The 24,125-nt window shown below is 48.5% G+C and overlaps 4 protein-coding genes across 9 annotated transcripts; 2 read left to right on the top strand and 2 right to left on the bottom strand.

Moving 5' to 3' along the window:
- The first annotated feature begins 208 nt into the window (after positions 1–208).
- On the top strand, positions 209–13,825 carry LOC125959732 (uncharacterized). Of its 6 annotated transcripts, none has more exons than XM_049692629.1 (7): positions 209–415; positions 862–904; positions 963–1,817; positions 7,666–8,075; positions 8,151–8,841; positions 8,939–9,321; positions 9,422–13,823. In XM_049692629.1, exons 4-6 carry the CDS (start codon positions 7,932–7,934, stop codon positions 9,187–9,189), a joined length of 1,086 nt encoding a protein of 361 aa, XP_049548586.1. In that variant the 5' UTR covers positions 209–415; positions 862–904; positions 963–1,817; positions 7,666–7,931; the 3' UTR covers positions 9,190–9,321; positions 9,422–13,823. The 6 variants fall into 6 exon arrangements, with proteins under 6 accessions (XP_049548586.1, XP_049548588.1, XP_049548589.1 ...); XM_049692631.1 differs by having other exon boundaries at positions 1,031–1,817; XM_049692632.1 differs by having other exon boundaries at positions 1,093–1,817.
- LOC125959740 (ribonuclease H1) lies at positions 13,799–14,962 on the bottom strand. Its single transcript, XM_049692644.1, has 3 exons — positions 14,767–14,962; positions 14,311–14,688; positions 13,799–14,226 (listed from the first exon to the last, which is right to left on the bottom strand). Exons 1-3 carry the CDS (start codon positions 14,856–14,858, stop codon positions 13,842–13,844), a joined length of 855 nt encoding a protein of 284 aa, XP_049548601.1. The 5' UTR covers positions 14,859–14,962; the 3' UTR covers positions 13,799–13,841.
- A 461-nt stretch (positions 14,963–15,423) lies between these two features.
- On the bottom strand, positions 15,424–18,274 carry LOC125959444 (uncharacterized; the record flags this gene model as incomplete). The annotated part of the gene is made up of 6 exons (XM_049692268.1): positions 15,424–15,549; positions 15,612–15,826; positions 15,901–16,163; positions 16,242–16,749; positions 16,825–17,602; positions 17,700–18,274. Coding segments are annotated over 6 exons (2,424 nt in total), but the record flags the coding sequence as incomplete, so codon positions are not given.
- Positions 18,275–19,189: 915 nt separating this feature from the next.
- Positions 19,190–24,058, top strand: LOC125959720 (protein smoothened). The gene is made up of 4 exons (XM_049692611.1): positions 19,190–19,683; positions 19,769–20,445; positions 20,523–20,736; positions 20,799–24,058. The coding sequence occupies exons 2-4, from the start codon at positions 19,788–19,790 to the stop codon at positions 23,515–23,517; spliced, it is 3,591 nt and encodes a 1,196-aa protein (XP_049548568.1). The 5' UTR covers positions 19,190–19,683; positions 19,769–19,787; the 3' UTR covers positions 23,518–24,058.
- The last annotated feature ends 67 nt before the right edge of the window (positions 24,059–24,125 follow it).

The raw sequence follows: 24,125 nt of genomic DNA on the forward strand, positions 1-24,125 counted from the left end.
AGGGTACGCAGCCGGCAAAAACCCGTCAACCCGGCAAAAAAGCAGACAGCATTTGCTGTTAGCTGTCAGTTATTGCTGTCCTCCTCTCTCTTTGGGCAAATTGTTCGTCCTAGCTCTCTCATACACACTACAAATCGGACCCCTAAGTAAGCCTCTCTATTTAGCGACTATTTAGGGGATTATTTAGGAGTTTTTGCTGGCAGGTCAATCGCCTACCACAAACATTTTGTGAGCTGCTGAGAAGGACAGAAATTTTACAGAGTTGTTCCTCGATTGCACAGTGAAGAAACTTCCCAGCTGGTTCCTTAGTGAAAAATCGATCGATCCCCAAAAAAAGCGAAGTAACGAGTTGCGTGTCGAGCTGTGTTTTTGTGTCTGTTTTTCTGTTTCTGGGCGTGTGTGAGTACGCGTGCAGGTAAGTGTGTGTGTACTATGCCCAGTGAGCAATGAGAAGAATTGTCCTATAGAAATTTCCCTTCACTTTTAGGTGACGATTTGGGTCTCGCTACGGTCATTGTCATACATTGGCGCTGAAGAGCGTTTGTTCCTACCACCCAGGGGAGACCCAAAATCAATTAACCCGAACGTGATCTGTAGTCTCGCTCTCTCCTATAGTCTCCTTTCTTTCTGTTCTATACTGTTTCCCTACCCAAAATGAAGTACGCTTTGATTGATCGGTGAGCCATGGCGGAGGCGTTTATTTTTGCTAACTTTGCCAATATTTGACTGCCGCGATCGGGACTTTTCCGAATTTTGACCGTCGCAGGCCGAGGGGTCTACTAAATGCTCACTGGGTTATTTTTAACTCCAGCTCCGAGTTTTGTGTTATAAAAGTGCTTTTATTTACTCCATGATTTCCAGATCCCCCGGGCTTCCGAGGCAAAAATGGCATACGATGAGCGGAGTAAGTAACGCTGTACTTTCAGCTTGAAGCTGCTTTACCTGTGTTTTCTTGTCGACAGAGCTGATAAAGAACAAAACCAAGTGTTTGTGAGAATAATGGATAAGTTCGCCGCCTTCTCTTCCGTAGTCCTTGCAGTCTGCTTCTGTTTCTGTTTTCTATCGGTTTGTCCTTCTTCTTTTCCTTTTGAGTTACGGCACAGATGAATTGTGAAACACGGAAAAACGGCCAAAGACGGAGCTTGCGCTGCCAAAAAGAATCCGCGTACTCGGCCACAGTCGATAGTAATATTTCGTTTTTAAATTGTTAATACCCGTTTGTTTCGTTACGTTATCGATATCGATGTTAGTCTGCGTTTTTAACATATTAGTGTAGTGGAGAGTGTGGAGTAGGCCACGACGCCGATTCAGTCTCGAGAAACGCAAAAGACTGCAGGTTCAGCTGCAGGTGATGTGAAGTGCGTGAAACTGACCTCCGGTAGTCTAACCGGTGTTACCCGATTCCGTGTTAACTCGAGAAAATGCAGCGAATCCTGCAGCTAGTGCTTCCGTCCGTTCCGTTCTCATTGGCCACCGGAGTGTGTGGTAATTCGGGCACCGCAGCCCCACCGACCGTCGCAGCCGTCGTCTGTCCTTCTGTTCTGTACGGCGAAAGGTGAACGGGCGTTCGTGCGTGCGTGCATGCGTGCGTGAGAGACTACGCCCTCCCCCTCGATCGAAATCCGTGTTACCGCGAGTGCAACGCTCAGTCATCCGGTGTGTTCAGTGTTCGGTGCTCCCGGGTGTGTACGCAACCAGAGGTGAAACGGCCTCCGTGGCTTCGGAAAAACCATCAACCACCCTCGCGGAGAAGAGCAAATTTGGCAGCCGAAACGGATGGGTGTGTGAGCGATAGTGAGGATTGCGTCCAACAACAGGTGAGAGTTGTGTCGTGGAAAAGGGAAGGAGGGTTCGCTACACGATTTTCCGACTCCAAAAGTTAATTACCCCCGCACACCAATACTCGGGAGGAGCGAGCGCCGGCGGCGGGATGCACTTCGATCGGAAAAATCCCGTTCAAACCGAAGAGTAACTTTCACTCACTTGCTCTCGCTCTCTCCGTATCTCTCCTGTTTTGGCGGGGCTGAGATTATTTAGGGAAAAACAGGGGCACGACCGACCTCCAGCATCAGCGGCCGCACCAGGATTGTGCAACAGCGCCGTCCATTTTCAATCTCAACAACCACCCACCCGCCGGGTGTGTAAGAACCTTGCGATAGTAGGCCCGGGGTGGGTTTCACCTGTGACAAGAGACCGCCACCGGCTACCGCTACCTTGTACGAGCGTTTGATGCTTTAATTAAATCCCCGAGGTCGTCGGAGATATCCGCGTGTGCCCGTGGCGACCACCTGCCGTGCATCCCGCACCAGCGTTCGCCTTGATGCGTTGCTTTGCTTCATCGAGAGGTTTTCACTTTCCCGGCTGTTTTTGCTCTGATCTTATCTGGCCGGTCTCATCAGACCACCAACATCACACACGACAGTAGGCCACCTCGAGAGAAGGAGAACGGTTCATCACGAACACCGACCTTTGTGTCGTGTCGTCGTCTCGTGCCTCTTTGCCGTTTTCTTGATCGTCGTAGTAGGCGGCGTGAATAGCTAATTGCGACGATAACCGCTGGAAATAGCGGACTGGTAGGGTTGCCTGGAGGAGGAAAGACGGTTGCTGTAGGAACGCAGCGACACCCATAGCCCCACCCCCTTCAGCCCATTCTAGCACCAGACGGCGGCAACACAAAATCGGATCTGTTTACATAATCCTTGGATGACGGCGACGGCATTGGAATATTTTAGCGTCCGCTGGTTAGCACCCTCCGGTTTGCTCTACCCCCTGCCATCCTACGGCACCCGCGTGTTGCTTCGGGAGGCGCTGCTTGCATTCTGGTTTTCTGGTTTTCTGGTTTCGGAACTGCTGTGCCCGGTTTGCGTCTCATCCGTTTTGAGCGACAATCGAACGTCCTAAGGGGCACGCGGAGAATACTGATTTGATTTCCGCATAGCACAACATTTATTGAAATATTACTTCACTCTATAGGGTGAGTCTTTGCGCTCCATCAGAGTGATGGGATTTGAATTGTTAAAAAATGGTTGTGTGAAAAAGCATTGTTTGTTTTTCATATATTTTTACAAAAGTGCGTTAACAATGTGCTACTCAATTATTTAAAAAATGATACATTTTGATTTAATATGTCGGTAAAAATAGCAAAAAATACCTCATTTTGCAGATAACTAAACAAACACCTCTCTTTGCTTTTTAAAGTGGTGTATATTACCACATAAAGTTGCATTTCGCGCGCAGCACAAAGAAGGGTAACGATTGCCATCCCGACATTGTCCATTATTTATAAGGTTTTTTTTAAATTTAAGGTTATGATTAAAGCGATCCTACTGACTTCTGCACCACCGTAATACCAACCTTTTGCTCAACAAAAACCAATCAATTTCCGTTCGCACTCGTGTACTATCAACTTCCCTCCGGTCCCCGAACTCATGCATGTGGAATGGTGTGTTAAACGCGAAACAAATGATGCTAGAAACAGCTACGCTCTGACCCACACACCCCGTTATCATAAGCTTACAACGGAGATTCCACAGCGGTGTGACATGTTAGCCGTAGCGGGTCAGAAAGCGATAACGACGGAGCATCTGCCTCCGTACAGTTCGCGGCAGCAGCAGCACCAGCGCGAAACAACACAGGCTTCTAATCTCAGAATTGCCGATTGAGCTGCTTTAAAAAGAAGGCGCATTATGACTAATTTTTGCTCTCCTTTCTGACTCACCCACTCGGATTCACGCGGTCGAACCACTGGTGATTCCGGGTGGCCTAAGCACTGAGCTGAGCGCATATGCCGCAGATAACGCCTGTCCGGTTCCAAGATGGTGCTACGCAACGTCGGGAACTGTATTCATTTCCATCGCCCCATACCACCATATCGCCACTATCCGGACATTGCATTGCAAGCCATCAGTGTCTGGCTCCATCACCGGACCATTATCGGTCGAGTGACATCGCGAGAGGTTTGTTCTTCCTCTCGGGCGAACGATTGTACTTTGGCACTTTCTACCAGCCGTTCTCGAAAGGTAGGCCACGCTCAAAAAGGGGAAACCATAAAAAACCCAAAGCCAACCTTTTGCGCTATGCCTCTCGGATCAGCAGAAGTAGAAGTACATGTTGCTAGGAGATAACGACCGTCCTTACCACGAGGTCCACAGAGTGCTGCTCCTTCTGCTACTGCTGGCTTCGAGCACAACCGAGACTCCGGGCTCTAGAAAGTGTTAATTAAGTTTACCCAAACTTCGGAACAACGCGACGCCGCGACACGGATCTTGTGTCTATTTAACCAAGCGCGGGGGGACGGCCGTTTGCCAACTTGTTGAACTAGCCCGGGGGCCGCCCAGTGTGGCTCATTAAATTGTCTCGTTCTTCCTACAGGGAGAGCGCACAAGGATGAATGAGAGCGGGTGCTGTGTTGGCGGTGCAATTAAGTACCGGGCTGTTTTACCGGCCGGTTTTCGTGACTTCCTGTGGCCATGTCGTGTGTGTGTGTGTGTGTGCCGCACCAGCGCGACCAGCACAACTCTGGAAGACTCTAACCGGCGCTCGCTGCTGACTCAACTTACCATTTTTTTTTTTTGGTCAGCAATTACCCAACCGAGGACAAGAACTCCGCCATCGCCGCCGCCGCCGCCGCCGCCATCATTCATGTCGCAGTGCGGTGCCGGGAAAATGTCGAGTTGGGCAATCATGGTTCCGCAACAAACACACACACGCCCGAAACGGTTGAGTCCTGGCCCATCCCATGAAGAGAGGCGTGTTGGGCGTTGGGCTTGTGATTTGGTTGAGGAAAAATTCATCAGCCGCAGTAGCATGCAATCTCCCCGAGGTCTAAGAGGTCGGCGTTGGTCATAACAATTTGGAAGGCTGGAAGTGGACGGAGGGAACGGGTAAGAGGAAAGGGGGTCTGGTTTGTTGTCCTTCCGTGGCTTTCGTGGTCCGGGCACACCTGTGTGCCGTGCTTGGCCCGCCCTTTTCTCGCATTTCGATGTTACACATCGCAATGAACCTTTCGATGATGTTCCGGAGGACGACGGACGGGCCGGTGTTTGTGGTCCTGTGCCACGCGTTACATAATCCTTTGTCCGTGCGGTGGAGAGAAAGAGAGAGGGAGAGAGAGAAGGGCGGTTGCGGCTTGCAGTCGTGCGCGCCCAAACCAATCGATTGCCCCAGGTTGCGCTTGATATTGGAAATAGCGCGATGGGTTTCGGGTACACTCAGCCAACCAAAAGCAAGCGGCGACTGCGACAATTCTTCTCAAAGCAAACCCGCCTGCTGCTCCGTTGGTTGTTCTGTTGCCCCTGGTGGCCCACGCTTCTAGCAACCGTTAGTTTACGAACCGATCGAAGTAAACGAACGGACTAGAACGCATTTTTCACGTGCAAATTGAAGCGGTGCAGCCGCAGTGTGTCGGTGCTGTGTATAGGTAAATAAATATCCTTTCCATCGGTCCCATCCACGGGTCAATATTTGATTTTCCTCTGACCCGTTCTTGCTCGCACGTTGCTGCTGTCGTGTATTTTGGAGATCAAACAACACTATCGGCGCAAATGAAGTTCGCAAGTGGTGTAGTGTGGGGCTTGCGCTATTTGCGATGGGAGATATGGTCTCCCACCGAACGCGGGCCTTCCGGAAAACAAACCTCTCCCGGGCTCGTGGCGATGAAATCCATTAGATAAACAAATGAAATTGTCGTTTGTCGAGCGCCCGAGGAGCGCCTACCGGTAACATATCCATCTCCCCGATAAGGAACAAGAAATGTAAATGCCACTCTGGTCACTGTCACTCAGCCCGGCAGTGTTCGAAGAATCCCGATCAAGATTATATCGGCACGCAAAGCGGATTGATCGTCTCGTGGATATCGTATGTGGGGTCAGAAATTGAATCCCCCCCTCCCCCTCCCCATGGGTGGAACTCACTCGTTATCACTACCGAATGCCACCACCGTCCTCGACCACTTCGCGTCGTGTTTATCTGTCGCTGCTGCACCGGGGGTTCAAGTATTTACGCGCTAAAGCAAAGCTCGATGCCACGCGCCTAGAGGAGAGATAGGTTGGACTTATAAAAGTGTCCCCCTCCCTATGCAATACGCTTCCCCGCCGATCGCTGATAGGAGGATTCGACGCTCTGCTGTGTGTTTGATCTTCCACCACGCTTCCAGAGGCCGTTAACGATATGGGGGTATATTAACTACTGTTGCCCTGCGGTTAATTACTGACCCTCCACTGTGAGTGTGATGCTGGCATGGTAGCGGTGGTGGGTGGTGCTAGTCGTGGTGGCTCGTATGTGGAAACCAGTCCCGCCTAGTGGTAGACCCATATCAACTACTCCCTAGACTAGAGGTGACATCTCCGAATCGTTTTCACTTACTAGTTCTATCTGGTCATGAAGCAGCGCACAACGGTTTGCCCTTTTGGGTTCGATTGCATTACAGCGAACATGTTGTAACATAGTGGTGTGGTAAACTCAGCCCCAGTAATTGAACCCTAATAGAAAGACCGCGTGAGAGTAGCGTGAGCCACACAGAAAACGTGGCGGGTATTAGAGGGCATTAATGTCTTGGGCCACTCGATGCGAGGCGAGCGGTGAAAAAGCGGCACGGCGTCGGCGAGCATTCCTAGCTTATCCTCCTATCGGAACATAACGTTATCAGTTGAAGCCTCCGCGGTGTATCAGCGGTACACCGGGTGATAGTGAGAGTGGTTGTTGAACTGATTTCACATCGTCCACAACATACGCTGCCAGTGGTTCAGGAAGGAAAGTACATTAAAACCACATCAGGGATTGCCCAAAGCAGGGGATCGATCATTGACTGGACTGGTGCAAGGCAAGGGCGGTTCCGGGATCGACTAGGGGACGCCACAAGCACCCTGCCATGGCGACGACGGCGTGGCGACATGAGCGGGCGCCAGCTGGTCCTGTTGGGTGCGCTAACACGCACCTTCAATTTACGATGACGAACTGTGTCCATCACCTTGCCGTGATTCGGAAGTCGAATACAGTGTCGCAATGCACCCAATTTGCTGTGCTAATCGGGGTGAACACATGCTGGAAGTAAGAGTGTGGAGTCCGTACCTACCGCGAGCATGGTGTGTTTGCTTTCGTTACTTCGTCTGGCCGTTAATACCTGATAAGAGTTTGTGCGGTTGACGAAAGAATCGTAGAAGGTTCCACCACCGCGCCTAGTTGGTTAATTCGGTTCTGCTACGCTTAGCTTTTGGTATGCTTTTGAGGGGAAGGGAAGTAAGTGCCAAAAAGAACGAAAAATTGTCGAACAAGAAATCACAACGCAAACAATTGGTTGACGAAATTCCATTGACTAGCCCCGTACCGCTGTATGGCTTCACCATAGTAACCAAGGCCATATCTGTGCCAAAATGCAAATATACGATTCTGATTGCAGTTCGCTCGTATGCGAGTTCACTATGTATGTGGCTCGATTGCATAGCGGTCGGGCACTGAAATGTAAAACGAATTCTTACACCCTCGCCGGGAATGGGCAGGCGGCAGGCAGAAGCAGGCGCCAGTAATACCACCCATTATCGCAAACTGTATACCGTGTCTGTGTGCAAAGTAAATGTTGTGCCTCTTTCACCAGCGACACCTGACTTACTAATGCCGTTTTTTCGTGTTTCTTTTCATGCTTTTCATGCCACCGAATCTCCCTATCAGGCTCGGGCTTCGCACACTCCTCGTCACATACTGGCGCGCCTCGTTCGATATTCATGTGCGATTGGAACGGCACAGCGTAAAGGAGGCAACGCAAACGACGCAGCGCGACTAAGAGGGATACAACTCCTCGATTCACGTGCCAAGGAAAGGGTGAAGTTGGTGCTTGCGTGACAGGCCGAGGAGACGGTGGACGAGGGAGAGAAGCGTTGCGACGGAACTAGCACCCCGTGCGGATTACCGTGCGGTTAGAAAAAGGATAAGAAACCATGAGAACGAAACCGTTCCTCCTGCTCTTGACGTGCGTGGTAATGACCACCTTTCTGCTGATTCTGTTCGGTTCCGCCGGTCAGCAGAACGAATCGTTGAAAAATATTGTCTCGCAGACGCACCAACAGTTTCGGAATCTTAAGGTGAGTAGCCACCACAGACCATGGTCGACGGTCTCTCGTCCGGCTATCGCTAATTGCTTTCTGTTTGGCTTTCAGAAAAATCTTCGCGAATCAAACAGTGACCCCAGGCCAGAGATTGATCCGAAGTATCTGGCTCAGCTTGGCTTCACGCAACCAATCTACAATGGCAGTCGGTCGAACTTTACGATCGTTACGTACGCTCTGCCGGGTGAGCTAGCGTCGACCGTACTGTTCGTGCAGAATGTCGCCATGAAGCTGCCGAACCAAGCGCTGCTGGTGTACGATCTGGGGCTGGCCGAGGCGGATCTGCACACGCTGCAAGCGTTCTGCAACAGCTCGACCGTGCATTGCACGGTGATAACGTACGATCTGAGCACACTGCCTGCCCACGTGTCTGACCACAGTATGCACGCATTTCGGCCAATCATCATACACGATGCCCTTGCCCGCGCGAAGGTGATTCTGTTCACCGAGAACAACGTCCGACTGAAGGGGGGCCGGAATGGGGCGCGCGACATCGAGGAGATACGCATCCGCACCGAAAATAGCACGTCCGGTGTACTGGGCTGTGCCACGAAGCAACCCGTAACTAGCCGGACGCATCCGAAGATGTTCGAGTACTTCGAGATCGCAGTCGATAACTTTTTCTTCCTGCCAATGACGTCGCTCGAGTTTGTGTTCTTCCGGAACAGCCCAACGGTCAACGAGAAGGTGCTGCTGCCCTGGGTGCGCTGCGCCCTTACACTCGAGTGTCTCCACCCAATAGGTATGACTGCCAGCTGGCTGGTTGGCTTGCTACCTTGCCAGCTATATGTAGACCCTAACGCTGACGTACCGTCGCTCGACTGCTATGATACTTCTAGGTGCTCAATCCGGTGGCTGCAAGTACAACAAGAAACCGCTCTACCGGTACTCGGGCTGCCACGCATACGATGCCTGTGCGTTCAACATCATTCTGGGCATGACGTTCGGTTACGACGAGAGTAACTACTCGAACCAGGATCTGGCGAATCTCTACTACCTGGAAACGCTCGAGCAGGCGACGAAAATACTGGAAAATCGGCGGAAAAACATTAGCGACGCTTCGGGCGAGCACTCATTCACGGAGGATTAGGACATAGGACATAGGAAGGACAAAAACAGGATTCAAGAATCGGAAAAAACAGCGAACCTTGTTGGGAGATTTGGAAACACCAATCGTCCAATGAACGATTGTTTCCCCATCAACTGCAACAGAATTGCCGAGGTTCGCATTTTTAAAGGTTGATTTCTCAACCTGATGCGGTTGGTTTTTCCATTTTCTTCCATTCTGACTTTTTGTTTACTCGTCATTTCTTTCATTTCAGTGCTAACAACGACTACTTGCGGACTTTTTGGTTTTGTTTTTCCTGTTTCACCCGTGCATCGCCTTATGCAACGATATAGTGAACGGAAGCGACATTGCGCACCGCGGGTTTGTATCCCGTGTTGGCTGTTTCAATTTGTGTCATCCATTCTGGTCGAAACGCGTCGTCACTTAAGTGTGTCCGATCGGAGGGCCAATATTAATTTGATTTCGAATGCTGTTTGCTGGTTAGCCGGATGTCGTAAATCACTCAACTCGCTATATAAGGGTAAGGGTTACCACGGCGGTGCACAGACATCCCGTCCCCAACGTTACGTTCCGTCGTTTTCGTGTTCATTGGTCGTGTAGAAATCAACTTAAATGACATCATACTGCGCGCTTGTAAATACCGAGTAAAGCGAGTACAACTGCACATACTCTATTTAGAGATGAGACATGTTATGAATTACTGCTGCACGTACACAACGTACATAACACGCCGCCAGGGAATCGCCCCTCCGTTCGCTCCATTTATAGATTGTTGGATCATCTTCACTTGCGTTACGAGGGCATAATGCTGTTATTATAATTTTTGAATCTAGCTCCTTCCAGGTTCACGCTACCCTCTATGCGCAGGTACTATAAGCAGCTGTTTGGTTTGCTGGTGGCGGCAAGTTTGATAAGTTACAAGAGAAGTAGCGGGGTAGATATTGTTCGAACATATCGAACCAATTTTTTAGGTTTCATTAGGTAGGATGGGATGGGCCGTGAACAACGGAAGGACATGTGCGATGAGCGTACGTACGTAACGGATCAAACAAACTATTAAAAAAAACGACCAAAATCTTTAGAACCCTGTCGAGCGGACAGCAGCAGCAGCAGCAGAAAGAGGAAGAGGAGGCTAGCCGGCCGGTCGGCAAAGGGTTCGTTTAAAATGTGATCTATCAAATGGCCAAGGTTAGCGTTGTTAGGTCTTAAGCAAAGCAAGGACTGTGTCTCTAGCCATCGCTATTGTCGCTTCTCTTTACTCTGCCTTTATTTCCCTATCATAAGAGCTGCATAAATGATCTGACAGGATCATATGAATTAGTACGTCGTGCATTCAGTTGGTCGCTTTTACAATGTGTTAGCGAGGGAGATAGATGTAGGTGTTCTAACGGTATCTCGGGGATTCGAACGCACTCAAAGGCAAACATAATCGCATAAAGGCAGCAGCGCAGAACAGTGTGGATAAAAGATGTAACACGCAACGTCGCGTTCATTTAACTAAGTTGTGTTAGTAGAGTAAGGTTCCCTCATCCCAACATACCGACAAGTGATAATATGTAAGGAGCTGCATTCCTCCTGCGAACAAACTGCAAAAATGCCCACATCAGCCAAACAAACGAACTACCGTACCCAGCCCCTGCATAGCACGGCATATAGGTTATCTACCCTAGCGTGGAAGAAATGATTGCTGAACGAACAAACTGACCGGATCAAGCTGTTAGCCCCCATCCATGGTTCCAGCACAATTAGCTATACGAAAAACCACTCAATTGAAACTAGGTTTTTGCTTGCTTTTAGGTTAAGAAATCAGTATCGGAACACGCCCACCTCATTACCTTCAAAAAACCGGATTCCGCGGCTACCGCCAGAATACACCGATTAATTGACAATCATTTTCGGCTACCAGGCCCCGGACTAGGTTGGCAGGTTGGTCGTCTTCATTGTTTGTTTCGTGGCAATTGGAGAAATACTCAGTGACTCATCGTATATATACAATCATCCATCACCTTAAAGACTATGTTTAAATATGTATGTAAAGAAGTGCTTGGTCGTTTGGGTAGATGGTACGAATCTTGCTACTAGCACATGTTAACGGTTACTACGGTAAACGCCGCTTTGATAGCACCGCTTAACTATTTTAGTTTCCAACATCATTACTTAGCGTTCCCTTTTATCGACAATCACAATGTAAGGATGTTGCGTTGTACGTTATCAGGTCGAGTTACGTTCGACGTTGGACATACGAGAGTTTGTAGGCTTTTAGGTGCTTACCATTCAAAGCATTCGTTTTTGCCGAACACAACAGGGCGGTATCGGGTTGCGTGTTAACCGCAGAGATCGATTGTTTCTGGGATGACCTGCCCCATACAACCAATTCGCCAATAATCTAGTCAAGTTCGGAGACGCTTCTTTAATGCTCGCTGTATTCATTCCCCAACATCCCCGCTTTTTTGGGTGGGACGGGTTGCTAGCCCTAGGCGGCTTATAGTCGCGGTCGCTGAGTCAGGTCCGCGACCACACGCCGACGGTTGACAGGTTTACCGATTTCCTGTGATAGCTCTAACTACTAATAAACTAGCTTGATCCAGCATTTGGCGCCGTCCAGGCACGGTACGACTGGAGTGGCTCAATGAGGGGGCTTCAGTCAGTACGATCGGCACACTTACGTTCCTCCTTCCGTTTCAATGTGGCCGACGTGTAGGTGTGTGCATTTATCAACCCAATCGCATGCACCAGAATAATGATGAATGATTGCGATGTTCGAAAAACCGGTGTTGTGCAAACGATTAAGACCACGACCACCAACAATTAAGGATCTCGTGATAAGGTCTCGTCTAGGTGGTATCTATATAGTCTCGATTTTGAGTTGAGATTTTCCACAGCAATCTTGCAAAACTCTACCTTACGTTGAGCAGATTTTCGGCGATTTAGATAAAGATGTTTCAGCAAAAGCATAAAAGAAGAAGGCCGAAAGGCCAATGGACCAGCATGTAACGGATGGTATGATGATCACACCTCTGTGTAACCAATACGAAACCAAACAGCGGATGCAGTTGTAACTTCCAGAACATTACAGGACTAGTGTTTAGGAGTGCGATTATGGAAAATGAGCCTATTACATTCATAACGTACCCAACCTCACTCACCCATGCAAATCAACATATCCTAGAGGGGCGAAAGTTATGATTCTCTAAGGCGAAGAGCGTTCGTTTCTTTCGTTGTTTTAGGATCCGGCTCCAGCTTTAATCGAATTATTTTTACAAAAGAGAGAAAGAAGCCGCGCAGTCAAAAAACAAATATCCTACTCAACGCAGAAACCATCAAGGTTCGAGTAGATAAACCCGCCATCCAGGACGTGGTGATGCTAGCTAGCATGCAATGCTTACTAGCTGCTGGATGGAGATTAAAAGGAAACACGGAAGTAAAGAAAGGGATTCATACAAAATGCTATGAGATATGCATGCAATGGTGGCAAATTTATTATACATTTATGATACATCGCGAACGAACATGAAATGCATGATTACAAATGCTAGCTGGGAATTACAGTAATAATATTAATAATACTATTAACAATAATAATAATATAGAGACATATTACTAAACGTAAACAACTATTAAGCAAGAAGAATCTCTACCAACAGTCTGGCGGAACGATCAAGAGAGGAATTCTTAACTTAACCGCATACCGTACCGCGTTACATTTAGCTGCCCACTAAGAGTAATAAACGGAGAACACTGTAACCTTAATTAACATCACGAATACTAGGAGAACCACACACCCTATTAAGCGAAGGAGGGTTAGTGTTCGTCGAAAAACTGCGAACCGAGGTCGGAGTGACTCTTAAAATTTAAAAAAGAATTAGGAATAAATTTGGAGAACCGAGTCCGTTGCGGTGTTTGGCGTGTTAGCAAGCGTTTCATCCAGTTTACTTCTCATCTCGCATGAGCCAAAATTAATTTTCGAAGAAGCATCGTTACGATCAACAATTGAAATCACAGAGAAAGTGCATAATCTGTTTTGCGAAACCTACGGTTAAGTTCGCTATTGTTGGTAATTAGGCATTGAAACCCGGCATCTGGATTCTTTTCTATTTTCCGCTGTAATTGCTATTGTTCTCGAAAGAGAAACACACAGCGGTCTGCGAAGCACACTTTGTTCGTTTTTTTGCTTTCACATGTTCTGGGATCCAGAACCAGCAAAATGCGCTCCGATAATAATTGAAATTCATCATTTAAGAGAAAGAGAAGCTGAACGAGATTGCAACGCATGCCATGCCAGCAGGACACACACCGATTCGAGGAAGTGAAGGTAGTAGGGCATAAGTAAAAATCGATCAAAACCAATACTAGAGGGCAGAAGATGCAAAACGAGTTAAGGCTACAGCTTTCCATTAATGTGCTGTTTTAAGCACATGGCCACCGGTGGAAGTATTGCGAAATCCAAACCCCGGAACATGGCCCTTTCCCCCTTCGCACACAGAGCAGCAGCAGCAGCAGTGGCAGCAGAAGAAGAAAGAGAACAGGCATTGAACGGAACAGAGGGCACCTACAATATTCTGCGGAAATGGGAAAATGGAATAATTGGGGGTATACGGGAGGCGCTATTTAATAAAATTTAATTACTATTTCTCAATCTCTCCCATCTCTTTATTCATCAAAATGGACGAAAATCAACGGCGGTTGCCGGTGTTCCGGCGCTCCTCTCGATACATTTCCGATCCCTTGCGGGCCAATTGATCGGCTCGTTCGTTACCCACGATACCACTGTGCGCATCGACGTGGTTCCACTTGATCGACATGTTGCCGGTGTTCATCTCGCGATCCAGCTCCATGAAGTCAGCCTTGTTCTTTACCGGTCCTCCGCTGGCCAACGTCCAATCGCGGTTCTTCCAGCCCGGCATCCATTGCGTGGTGGCATCGATCAAGAACTTGGAATCCGTGTTGATAGCTAGCCGTTCCACGCCTTGCTCCCGGGCCAGACGAATAGCCGTCGAAGCGGCCTGAATTTCGCCGCAATTGTTAGTCGCCCGTCCGCTGACCGGTTTTGAGGTGTTTCTGCGAACATGGAAATGTGGGATACCAACAGAAGTCCTGATGGAGTCCTTTCCAAAAAAAAAAACCTCTGACAATGGTACTTACAGCGCGTGACCCTCGTCAAAGTAAACGCCCAAACCGGCGGCCGCATTCGGCTTTCCATTGCCCTCACACGAACCGTCGGTGTACACGTGCACATAGCCATCCTGATCCTGCTGGAAGGAGTGCTTGCCGTACCTGGCCATCTTAAGCACCGGCTTTGGTTTGGACTCACGAACGATCGCTTTCCTCTGTTTTTTGCTCAACGGTTGATCAGCAGCGGTTCCGCGATCCTCGATCGGTGGCAAACTTCGCTTTGTGCTCGATGTAGTAAACTGCCGCACAGATCCGCCTCCTTGAACAAACTCTTTGGCCTCAGTTTGCGTCGCGAACTTTTTATACCGGGCGCCCGTGAATCCTTTGACCTGCGCCTCGCATTCCGGCCTTCAACGGTGAAGTTAAGAAGAGTTCATCAACGGTTATGAAGGGTTCAAATAACTATGGGATTTTGCCTGCACTTACCAAGTGTTGTATATGCCCACCGCACGACCCTTGGCTACCGCGTAGAACGGCATTCTTCGAGGTAGCACAGCAAGCCACCGGCCAACAATCATTCGCCGAGCCGCCCCAGGATCGCCTTTCTTCCCAAAGGATTAAAGCAAAGGACATTCAGCGCCTATTTTATCAATTTCTTGCATCAATCAATGCCCAAAACAAAACAAACTGGCAGAGTGGTACAGTGCGACCGCGATCAGCACTAAAAAAAGGGGAAGATGTGTAATGAAATACCTGAGCGGGCGAAAATTTTTACAGCTGCTTATGTTAACAACTGAAACGAAGAAAAACGAGTAATAATAACTTGCCATTGTAAATTTAAAAATTGATTTTTATTGCGCCGCCCTTTGGTAACGGCGGCCAGAATGTGTCACCCTGTGCCTGGTGCGTGCGGGGTTTCAAAACGAGTAGAACCGGTAGGGTTTTTGAATTTACGAATTCCGAAGATTTTTCCGAAGAGATTCCGAGGAAAAAATGTTTTTTTATATATTTAACGCAAAGCATTTTATTGTGCTTTTTAAATATTACATCTTCTAATTCATTTTCACATATTCGCAGACTTCTGTTAGAGATGCATTCGTTTCAAGAGAACAAAATTCAACGTGTTCTATATATCATTACTAAGCGAAAAGTTACGTCGGTTATACCTCCATCAATGTCTTTTTTTAATTTCCTTCCATGAAATGTTCAATGTCAATCCGACATTCTACATCGTTGGGGAATTGTGGATGATCCAAGATGAATCGGTACCTGCAACCGAAAATACAACAATTTGATATGACAAACAATGATGTTATTATTTAGCAACTTACAGTTCTTTTCGATGTCCTTGGGGCAGTTTTAGCGACCATGGTTTGATGCTTTTCATAACCTTGGAAAAGAGAGAACTTTTATTTCCATCGCTTTGCATATCGTTCAGACCTAGCAAAAGTTTGGCGATGGAACGAAGAATTCCGAATGAATAAGCGCTGGAACTCTCTTCCGGTAAACATTTTAGCTGAAATTCGTGAACCTTTTTGATGAAAACCTAAATACACAAGTGAACCGGTGGTAGATCAAAGATAAATATTACAACAAAATAGTAATATACTAGAAGCATACCTTTCCTCTGGTAATGTTGCCCCGGGTCAGAAAACAGTTAAGGTACGCGAGGCCTATGACTTCGTTGTAGTGATTGTTGACTGCAGCATGAAATATGGTCAGCAGCAGTTGCTCAAGTTCAGTTTCGAATTCTTTTTCTCGACCGTAGTGCCACAGAACGTGGCTTGGGCCCATTGAATGGGGCAGGCTTCTGTGCAAACCGTACATTGCGATGTACTTGCCCAGTACATTTTTCCTCTGTGATAGCAGTGTTTTGAATGTATCTGCAATGAAAAAAAATTCCATCATGCTGCAGGATCAACGATCTTCGGTTTACTAGTAGCCGTCAATCCGATACTAACCGGGATCAGTATTATTGAAAACGTGCCATTCGACCGCTTTTCCCAGCGTATCTAACAGTGTCTCTTCTACCTGAAATTCGATGTTTTCTATCCCGGACATCTGATGGAGCTGTGAGGCAGGTTGCAGCAGAATCACCAGATCACAAAAAGCAACGATCAGATGTATCGCTCCACTGAACTCCAGGTCATTCACCGTTTGAATTCGCGAAACTAGTTCCGACATCAGAGTCCCTACTCGACGACCTATCACTCGTTCTGTCATAGCCGAAGGAAACATAGTAGGATTCTCTAGCCAATGATTCACGAGGACATAGAGAGTGTTTTTGTAGAGACGGAAGAATATCATCTCCCCTTCGATACTCAGATCCATTTTCTCGAGCAACCGAAGATCATTGGCCAAGTATTCGGCTAGCGTGTCGATATCAAGTGAAAAACTGTTAATTTCCATCAACACGCACAAGCGCGTAATGGTGGCGTCATAGGCATTCATGAGATCTTTGTCGATTCCCTGTTATTCGAGAAGGAGAAAAGTATAAAGATGAAAATTGTACTCCGTGTCATTCAATAACCAAAAGTGACTTACCAAGTTGTAGCGTTTTAGACGGCTTCGTACATGGAAGAAGAAGGTAATGTAGTCATCCGTCAACTTCTGCCAGATCTCCTCAGAGATGTACATGATCCGATCGTAGCGATAGATTGTAGCAAGAGTGTGGTACAGTACGGAATACGAGGAACAGTCAAGAGCAATTGGTAACAGCGTTTTGTAAAATACTTCCACACAAAACGCCTCACAATTCATCCCGCACATGCCATAGCATTCATTGTACTCCGGTTGTAACGGATTCAAGAGCAACACAAAGTGTTCCGGATAAGCCGAAATGTCGCGCAAGCTCTTTGGATAGCTTGCGATGAAGCTCTGCATGCGTTCCCGAATACGGCCCCACCGAGTTCCCAGCGTATTGCGGTTTGGATCAGGTGATATCTTTTCTTTAATATCGTCGACCAGCATCCCGTGACAGTGCGTGATCGTATGCACAACGCACTTTGCGAGGAACGTGTCCACTGATATGTCCAAGCTCATCAGCAACTGGAAGAGAGCGTTGAAACGCCGAAAGAACCCTTTGACCCACAGCTTCTCGATTAGCCTATCCAATGTGGCGATTGGTAGTTCATGCACTTGGAACACTTGGAGCAGATCCACTAGCATCTTGCATTCCAGCTCATCCGCGGGAGTGATCGTAGTGTAGTACAACGTGAGCAAGTCGATCGATGCATTGACCACCGGTTCTTCGGTGGCTGTGAAAATTCTGTACGCAATCTTTGTTGCCACTTCTTCGGCGAATGCTTGGGTGCCAATTTGCCTAAAATAAAAAAAATTAAATTAAGAATTAAGAAAGGTTATTGTTTAAGAAAGATATTAAATTAAGACAGGTTAGATGTTCTGTCATGACAACTCACTTTTGTGTTTTTAAAAGTAGATTAAGGACAGATAGTTCTAGCTGCTTGTAAGCATACATCACTCGCACAAGCAGGTCCGCCTCGGAAAGTATGAAAAGGGCCACTCGATTTTGTAGTTCCTCATCCGCCGTGTCATTTGCTAGGAGGTTCTTGAGACATTGCAGCACGATCAGAATGGCCTTTTTACATTTCACCTTCATAATATCGGCCAGAATTTCTAGCTCGTTGTAGTGCAATACGATTTGGTTCGAAAACGTATTGAGCAGGCGACAGAACCGTTCTGTGAGTGGTACACAGAGCTGTTCGAAGCTTAACCCGGCGCGGCAGCACCGGAACAGCGAAATACAGATCTCGTCTAAGTACCGCTGCTTTCGCTGCAACAACTGCTGGCGTTCACGGTCGCGTATAGCGATAGCTCGCTCCAAGTCGCCTAGCAGCGTGCGTTGTGCTGCGCAGAGATACTCCAGCTGGATGCTACCGATAAACGCACCGACCATTACGCACTCGTCCTGCTTGCTGGCGCAGAAAGCGAGCGTCACAGTGATCATCATGTTAATCCAGTCATTGTTGGCGAGCAGCTCGTTGCAGGGGCGGACGAAAAGGTGACGGCAAAACTCATCGATGTTGGCGACTTGTTCCGAGTTTTTTAGAAAATTATGAGCCTCAAAGGGCTGAAAAGATGGCGCGAGTTTTTCCATGAGTTCGCACGGGCAAGGGGAAAACAAATCTTACCGCTTTTGTAATCCGCTCTTCTTCTAGGTCGCGTGCATTCTGACTCAACAGTGCAGTATCTTCTGTACGAAGCACATACTTAAAACCGGACATGTCCACCAGAAGCTGTAGTACGTTCATCATCTGGTCCGGGCTGGACAGCGCACTCCATCTTTGGTAAACTTGCTGCAAACATCACGAAGGAAAAGCGAAACTTTGAATAATTTTTGCAGGGTTTACAAGGTTAAAAACTGGATTATAACCTGTCCACTCGACGTTCGCAGTTGTTCGTAGAGAGGGTTATCCATGTTTTCCGGATCACCGATGATTTCCGGAATTCGAGCGCTATTTGAGCCGAGAAAAGTAGATGAATAAATGGCCCAATATTTGCTAACCGGGCATTACAGGGTTGCATTTTACCTCGGGAGGTTGTTATCAAACGCGTTTTTCCTAGTCCAGCTAGCCAAACTCAAGCTTTTCCAGCAAATTTTCCACGCACCGAAATTGTTTTCCGGAAGGTCTACTTTTCTAGGAAAAAAATAACCGGTTAAGAACCGTTTCAACCGCCAAAAATCGAAGCGTTAGGCCAAGTCCACATCGTGCGAGAAAGAGGAGTTTATTTTTTTGCATTTTAACCAGTTTGTCCGTAAAAATGGTGTTTTATTGCGATAGCACGACACTATTTTCTAGATTGTTTTATTAATTAATGTTACGCATCGGTTCCTGTAAAATGTGGTCGCAAAAAAGTTGGAAAAATAGCTCTTTCGCTAATTCGTGCCGTTGCTGTCGCGCATGATGTGGATCGTTGGCGGCCCGAATTGATCGTGGGTGGTCTTTGCTTGGCGTGCGCGATCTTCAGAAAAAAACAAAAAAATAAAAGAAGAAAAGAACGCCGCCCGTGTTTCCTTGCGGAGCAAAACCCGCATTTTGTGAAATGTAGCGAACAAAAGCTGGAAAACAATCTCCGTCTCAGCGTGTTTCTGTTGCTGGAAGAAGCGAATCGATTGTAATTCGTGTTGGCGAAAGTAAAACCCTCGAAATCGTTACAAACGCACCAGCAGAGTTCCGATTGTTGTTCCTGAACAGCGATCGCGGCGATCGTTCCGCTAATCAAATCGATTAGTATGCGACTCAGGAAAGGCAAGCGATAACGATTCGCTGATGCGGTAAGTAATCCTGTCGCAGTACGCATTCCAGCGGCGGCCAGCAGCAACAACGACCTCAGCTGCCCGTTTCGTCTTCTTCGGGTACGGAAAATTGGGGTCCACATAAGGTACGTGAAACGGTTTTGCTGTTGCAGTCGGGGTAACTATTTAATAGAAATGTTTCTTTTTCGGCGATCTTGCGACATCAAACAGATCGTTACCCTAGGCTAAAATGATGCGCTTCTGGATGCTGATGGTTCTCGGCTCTTTCGTAGCCCTGGCCAAGGGGAAAGAGTTTAATCCTACGACGAACCTCATCACACCGGAAACGTTCCGACCGATGCTGGAACCGATCAACGGCACGCACAACTATCGCATGCACGGCAAGAAGGGTAAGGACGACAAGACGTGGTTTGATGGTCGCGAGATGCGCTACATTTATTGTGTTCGGCCGGCTAAATGTCAACCGATACGCCACAAGTCCTGCCTCGGCGCTACGCTCCCATACTCCTCGATCAGTCTCGATCTGAGCGACTCGTACAGCCAGGAGGAGGTGCACGACAAGCTATACCAGTACAACGCCCTGCGCCATGTGCCCAAGTGTTGGGCGGTCATACAGCCGTTCCTCTGTGCCGTCTTTACACCCAAGTGTGAAAAGATCAATGGACAAGAGATGGTTTATCTGCCGTCGCTCGAGATGTGTCGGATTACGCTCGAACCTTGCCGCATCCTGTACAATACTAGCTTCTTTCCGGCGTTTCTGCGCTGCAACGAGACGCTATACCCTTCAAAATGCAACAACGATGTGCGGGAAGAGATGAAATTTAATGCTACCGGACAGTGTCTGAAGCCGCTGGTTGCGGCCGATCTACCAGCCAACTACTACAAGGGTAAGACACCGAAAACTAATGCGGAAGTCACGTGAAATTGATTGGACGCTTCGTCTTTTGATTTGTAAAATCCACAGATGTCGATGGTTGCGGGTTGCAGTGCAAAGATCCGCTTTACTCCGACGACGAACATCGCCAGATACACAAACTGATCGCGTGGGGAGCGGGCGTGTGTCTCACGTTTAACTTCTTCACACTGGCAACGTTCGCGATCGATTGGCATAATGCCAACAAGTATCCTGCGTTGGTGATATTTTACATCAACTTTTGCTTCGCCATTTCCTGCCTCGGGTATGGTGCTTACATGGGGAGGACTTCGAGGAAACGTGCTCATTGCGATCCTTTTCTTACAGATGGTTGGCCCAATTTACACCCGGCGGACGGGAGGATATTGTGTGCCGGAAGGATGGTACGCTGCGTACGTCGGAACCGAGTGCCGGGGAGAATCTGTCCTGCATAGTGGTGTTCATTCTGGTGTACTACTTCCTTATAGCGGCGATGGTATGGTTCGTCATCTTCACCTACGTGTGGCACATGAGCTTCAAGGCCATCGGCAAGATACAGGATCGTATCGATAAGAAGGGCTCCTACTTCCATCTAATCGCCTGGTCACTACCGCTCGTCCTTACGATTACCATAATGGCGTTGAGCGAAATCGATGGCAACAGTACGGTCGGTATCTGTTTCGTCGGTTATCTGAACCACCCGATCCGGGCCGGTTTGCTGCTAGGGCCGGTCTGTTGTGTGCTGCTGGTCGGTGGCTACTTCCTTGGCCGTGGACTCCTCACTCTGATCCGGTTGCGTATCTCCAGCAAGGAAATCATTTCTGCCCGAGCCAGCCGCAAGATCCACCAGACGATCGTACGGATGGGCATCTGTACGACGTTTATCTTCGTGTTTATCGTTGCGACCGTCGTCTGCCATGCGTACGAGTTCCGACACAGTGCTTCATGGGCGACAGCGCTACGCGACTACATTGTCTGCCAAATCGAGACCTCTTTCACCGACGATCTGTTGGGAGGATCCGGGGGATGCCGCATCATACACCGACCGAGTGTGGCCATTTTGCAGGTGCATCTACTGTGCCTGTTCGCATCGGGCATCGTGATGTCGTCCTGGGTATGGACCAACTCAACGCTGGAATCGTGGGGTCGGTATTTTCGGCGTCGCTTCGGTACCGACACGGACGAACCGGTGAAGCTGCAGAAACATAAGGTGATTGCGCAGGCCTTCGCGAAGCGAAAAGAGTTCCAAAACCAGGGCCGCCTGTCGATATCGTTCCACAATTCGCACACCGATCCGGTTGGGCTGAAGTTTGACATCAACTCCGCGATTGGTAGTCACGATTTTAGCTCCACCTGGGCCAACAACTTGCCACGGTTCGTGAACCGGCGCTGTGCGCTGACGGGAGCGGCCACCAGTTCCGCCAGCCACGATCCGCGGAAGAACTCGGTCGATTCGGAGATCAGTTTTAGCGTGCGGCATGTGTCGGTGGAATCGCGGCGTAATTCCATCGACTCGCAGGTTTCCGTAAAGATTGCGGAAGTGAAAACAAAAGTGGCAAGCCGCAGCACCCGCGGAACGGTTAGTGGAGCAGGAGCGAGTGGCAAACACCATCATCATCATCACAAGGCCACCCGTTCCAGCCGACGGCGTGATTTCGGAAGCGCCGGTGGTGGTGGTGGCGGTGTGGGCCGCCGATACAGTCGTAAGGAGAGTAGCACTTCGGTGGAATCGCAGATTATTACAGCGGCCTTGCACCAGCAGAAGGTGGCCGGTAGCAGTCATCGAGGAAGGCATTCGGGAATGGGAACCACCGGTGCTGGAAACATGCAACGGCGAACGGGGATCGGTGCTCTAGATGCAGAGCAGATCAACGATTTGATTGCGAACGGAAAATTGTTGCTTCCATTTTTAGCTCAGCAAGGATTGACTACGTCAGAGGATGATAATGCATCGGTTGGTTCATTCAAGCTGCACGATTCCCGGTTCGACATCATTCTCAAGCAGATTGAAAGCGGTGGCCATTCGCACGCAGATGCCAGTTTAGTTGGTGGGCGAAATGATGGTGTGAGCAGTGGGGTTCCAGGCACTGGCGTTAGTGGCGGATGTCGTATTGAGGAATACCGGAGTACTGATGATGATGAAGATTCGGAAGACGACGACGACGACGACGACGATGTGGACGATCTGAAAGCGGAACGGAAGGCAATGTTAAACACGGGAAGAACCATGGCCGGAATGCGACCAATAGCAGCCTCATCGATTGGACGCGAGGCAGAAACGTCCATTACACATAGCAGGGCGGCAGCTGTGGACGTAGCGTGTGGCGATAGTAGCGGTAACGGGGCACTACGCAGCAGTAAAGACGGCCTTACAACGACGGGTCGTACGAGCAAAAGCACCATAACCAAAGGCAGTAGTGGCCGCAGTCGAAAGGGCGGGGGCACAACCGGTAGCTCGCGACATGGAACGCTGCGTAAGTCACAGCTGCACCATCATCACAACCCTCATCATCCTGTCCGTACTACATCGATGCGCAAGGAGCGCGAAAAGAAGGAGAAAGCGCGTGCGGCGGCAGCTCGTGCCAGTGTCGTGGATCGCGATAAAGAGCTCGAGCTATTAGAACGAGTAACAGGGCCGGATCGGGCGACGGGGACGGGGACGGGAACATCAACGACGAATGATCCGCTGTACGATTTTAATGATTCTTCGTTCACCTCGTACTGTTCCGAACTATCGCCGCTGAATGTGAACAGTTCGTATTCGGGAGTTTCGATCGCAAAGACGAATTCTCGAAATTCGAAGCGCAGCTGTGACGTTGGTATCCAGACGAACGCCCACGAGATTGCCACCCAAACGATGTCATCGTTCGAGTTTAGCGAGAAAGCGCTCAAGAACGAAGAGAATGAAGATATCTACACGGAGAACCATCAGCTGTTGCCGAAACTGTTGCAGCCAGCTATTACGATGCCGGCTACCAACACCGTCGGTCGAAAGCATCGCGATGTCTGTGAAACGGGCATGAGCGATGCCGAAAAGCTTAAAATGCTCCTACTACCATCGAAATAACGGTCGGATCAAGCCATAAAGTGATCAGCGAGAGCATGATCAATAAGCAAAGCAACTAGACACTAAGTGAAGTATGAACAGTAATCTCCCATGTGCCTTTAAGCAAAGGATTCGGAAGCATTTAAGATATCATTGTATTAGATGTTAGTATATCTAGCGTCTCTTTATGTGCATTTCATGGCGGATAGTATACGTAGTGACGGCGGTGTCGCCAGTGAAAGTCTACTCAATTGTAGGAGCCGTACGGTATCATCTCACTCCGCCTGGCCAAAACATACTCATAATAGAAGACTGATGAAACAAGGGCAGCAACACTCAAACGAGGCAGCTTTATCCTCAAACGACAGATAAAACCTTCTCAGTGTCATTAATCGAACAAACTGGAGTGCTTCCATGGTTAAGGGGAAGAAGGTTCACGAACAACGATTTATACAAGACTAGCTCGTACAGTCCAAATCTAAAATACCGTATTTTACTTCCTGTTTTTTTGGGAATTCTTTTTTAACCCTACCTTTGTTGTTCCTGCTCTACGCCAAACTGAACAGAGCAGCAAATGGGAAGACGACGATGTTTTGGGTGCATCCCCATGGCTTAGTGTAAACTTAAGA

The sequence above is a fragment of the Anopheles darlingi genome, chromosome 2 (assembly GCF_943734745.1).
Source record: "Anopheles darlingi chromosome 2, idAnoDarlMG_H_01, whole genome shotgun sequence".
NCBI lineage: Eukaryota > Metazoa > Arthropoda > Insecta > Diptera > Culicidae > Anopheles > Anopheles darlingi.

Bases quoted from the DNA above. Each gene is read 5' to 3' on its own strand.
- LOC125959740 (XM_049692644.1), bottom strand. From the start codon at position 14,858: ATGATTGTTGGCCGGTGGCTTGCTGTGCTACCTCGAAGAATGCCGTTC. The intron at 14,689-14,766 runs GTAAGTGCAGGC...TCACCGTTGAAG, and splicing joins GTGGGCATATACAACACTTG to GCCGGAATGCGAGGCGCAGG. The intron at 14,227-14,310 runs GTAAGTACCATT...CCATGTTCGCAG, and splicing joins TTTGACGAGGGTCACGCGCT to AAACACCTCAAAACCGGTCA.
- LOC125959720 (XM_049692611.1), top strand. From the start codon at position 19,788: ATGATGCGCTTCTGGATGCTGATGGTTCTCGGCTCTTTCGTAGCCCTG. The intron at 20,446-20,522 runs GTAAGACACCGA...TAAAATCCACAG, and splicing joins ACCAGCCAACTACTACAAGG to ATGTCGATGGTTGCGGGTTG. The intron at 20,737-20,798 runs GTATGGTGCTTA...CTTTTCTTACAG, and splicing joins TTCGCCATTTCCTGCCTCGG to ATGGTTGGCCCAATTTACAC.
- LOC125959732 (XM_049692630.1), top strand. From the start codon at position 7,932: ATGAGAACGAAACCGTTCCTCCTGCTCTTGACGTGCGTGGTAATGACC. The intron at 8,076-8,150 runs GTGAGTAGCCAC...TTTGGCTTTCAG, and splicing joins AACAGTTTCGGAATCTTAAG to AAAAATCTTCGCGAATCAAA. The intron at 8,842-8,938 runs GTATGACTGCCA...TGATACTTCTAG, and splicing joins CGAGTGTCTCCACCCAATAG to GTGCTCAATCCGGTGGCTGC.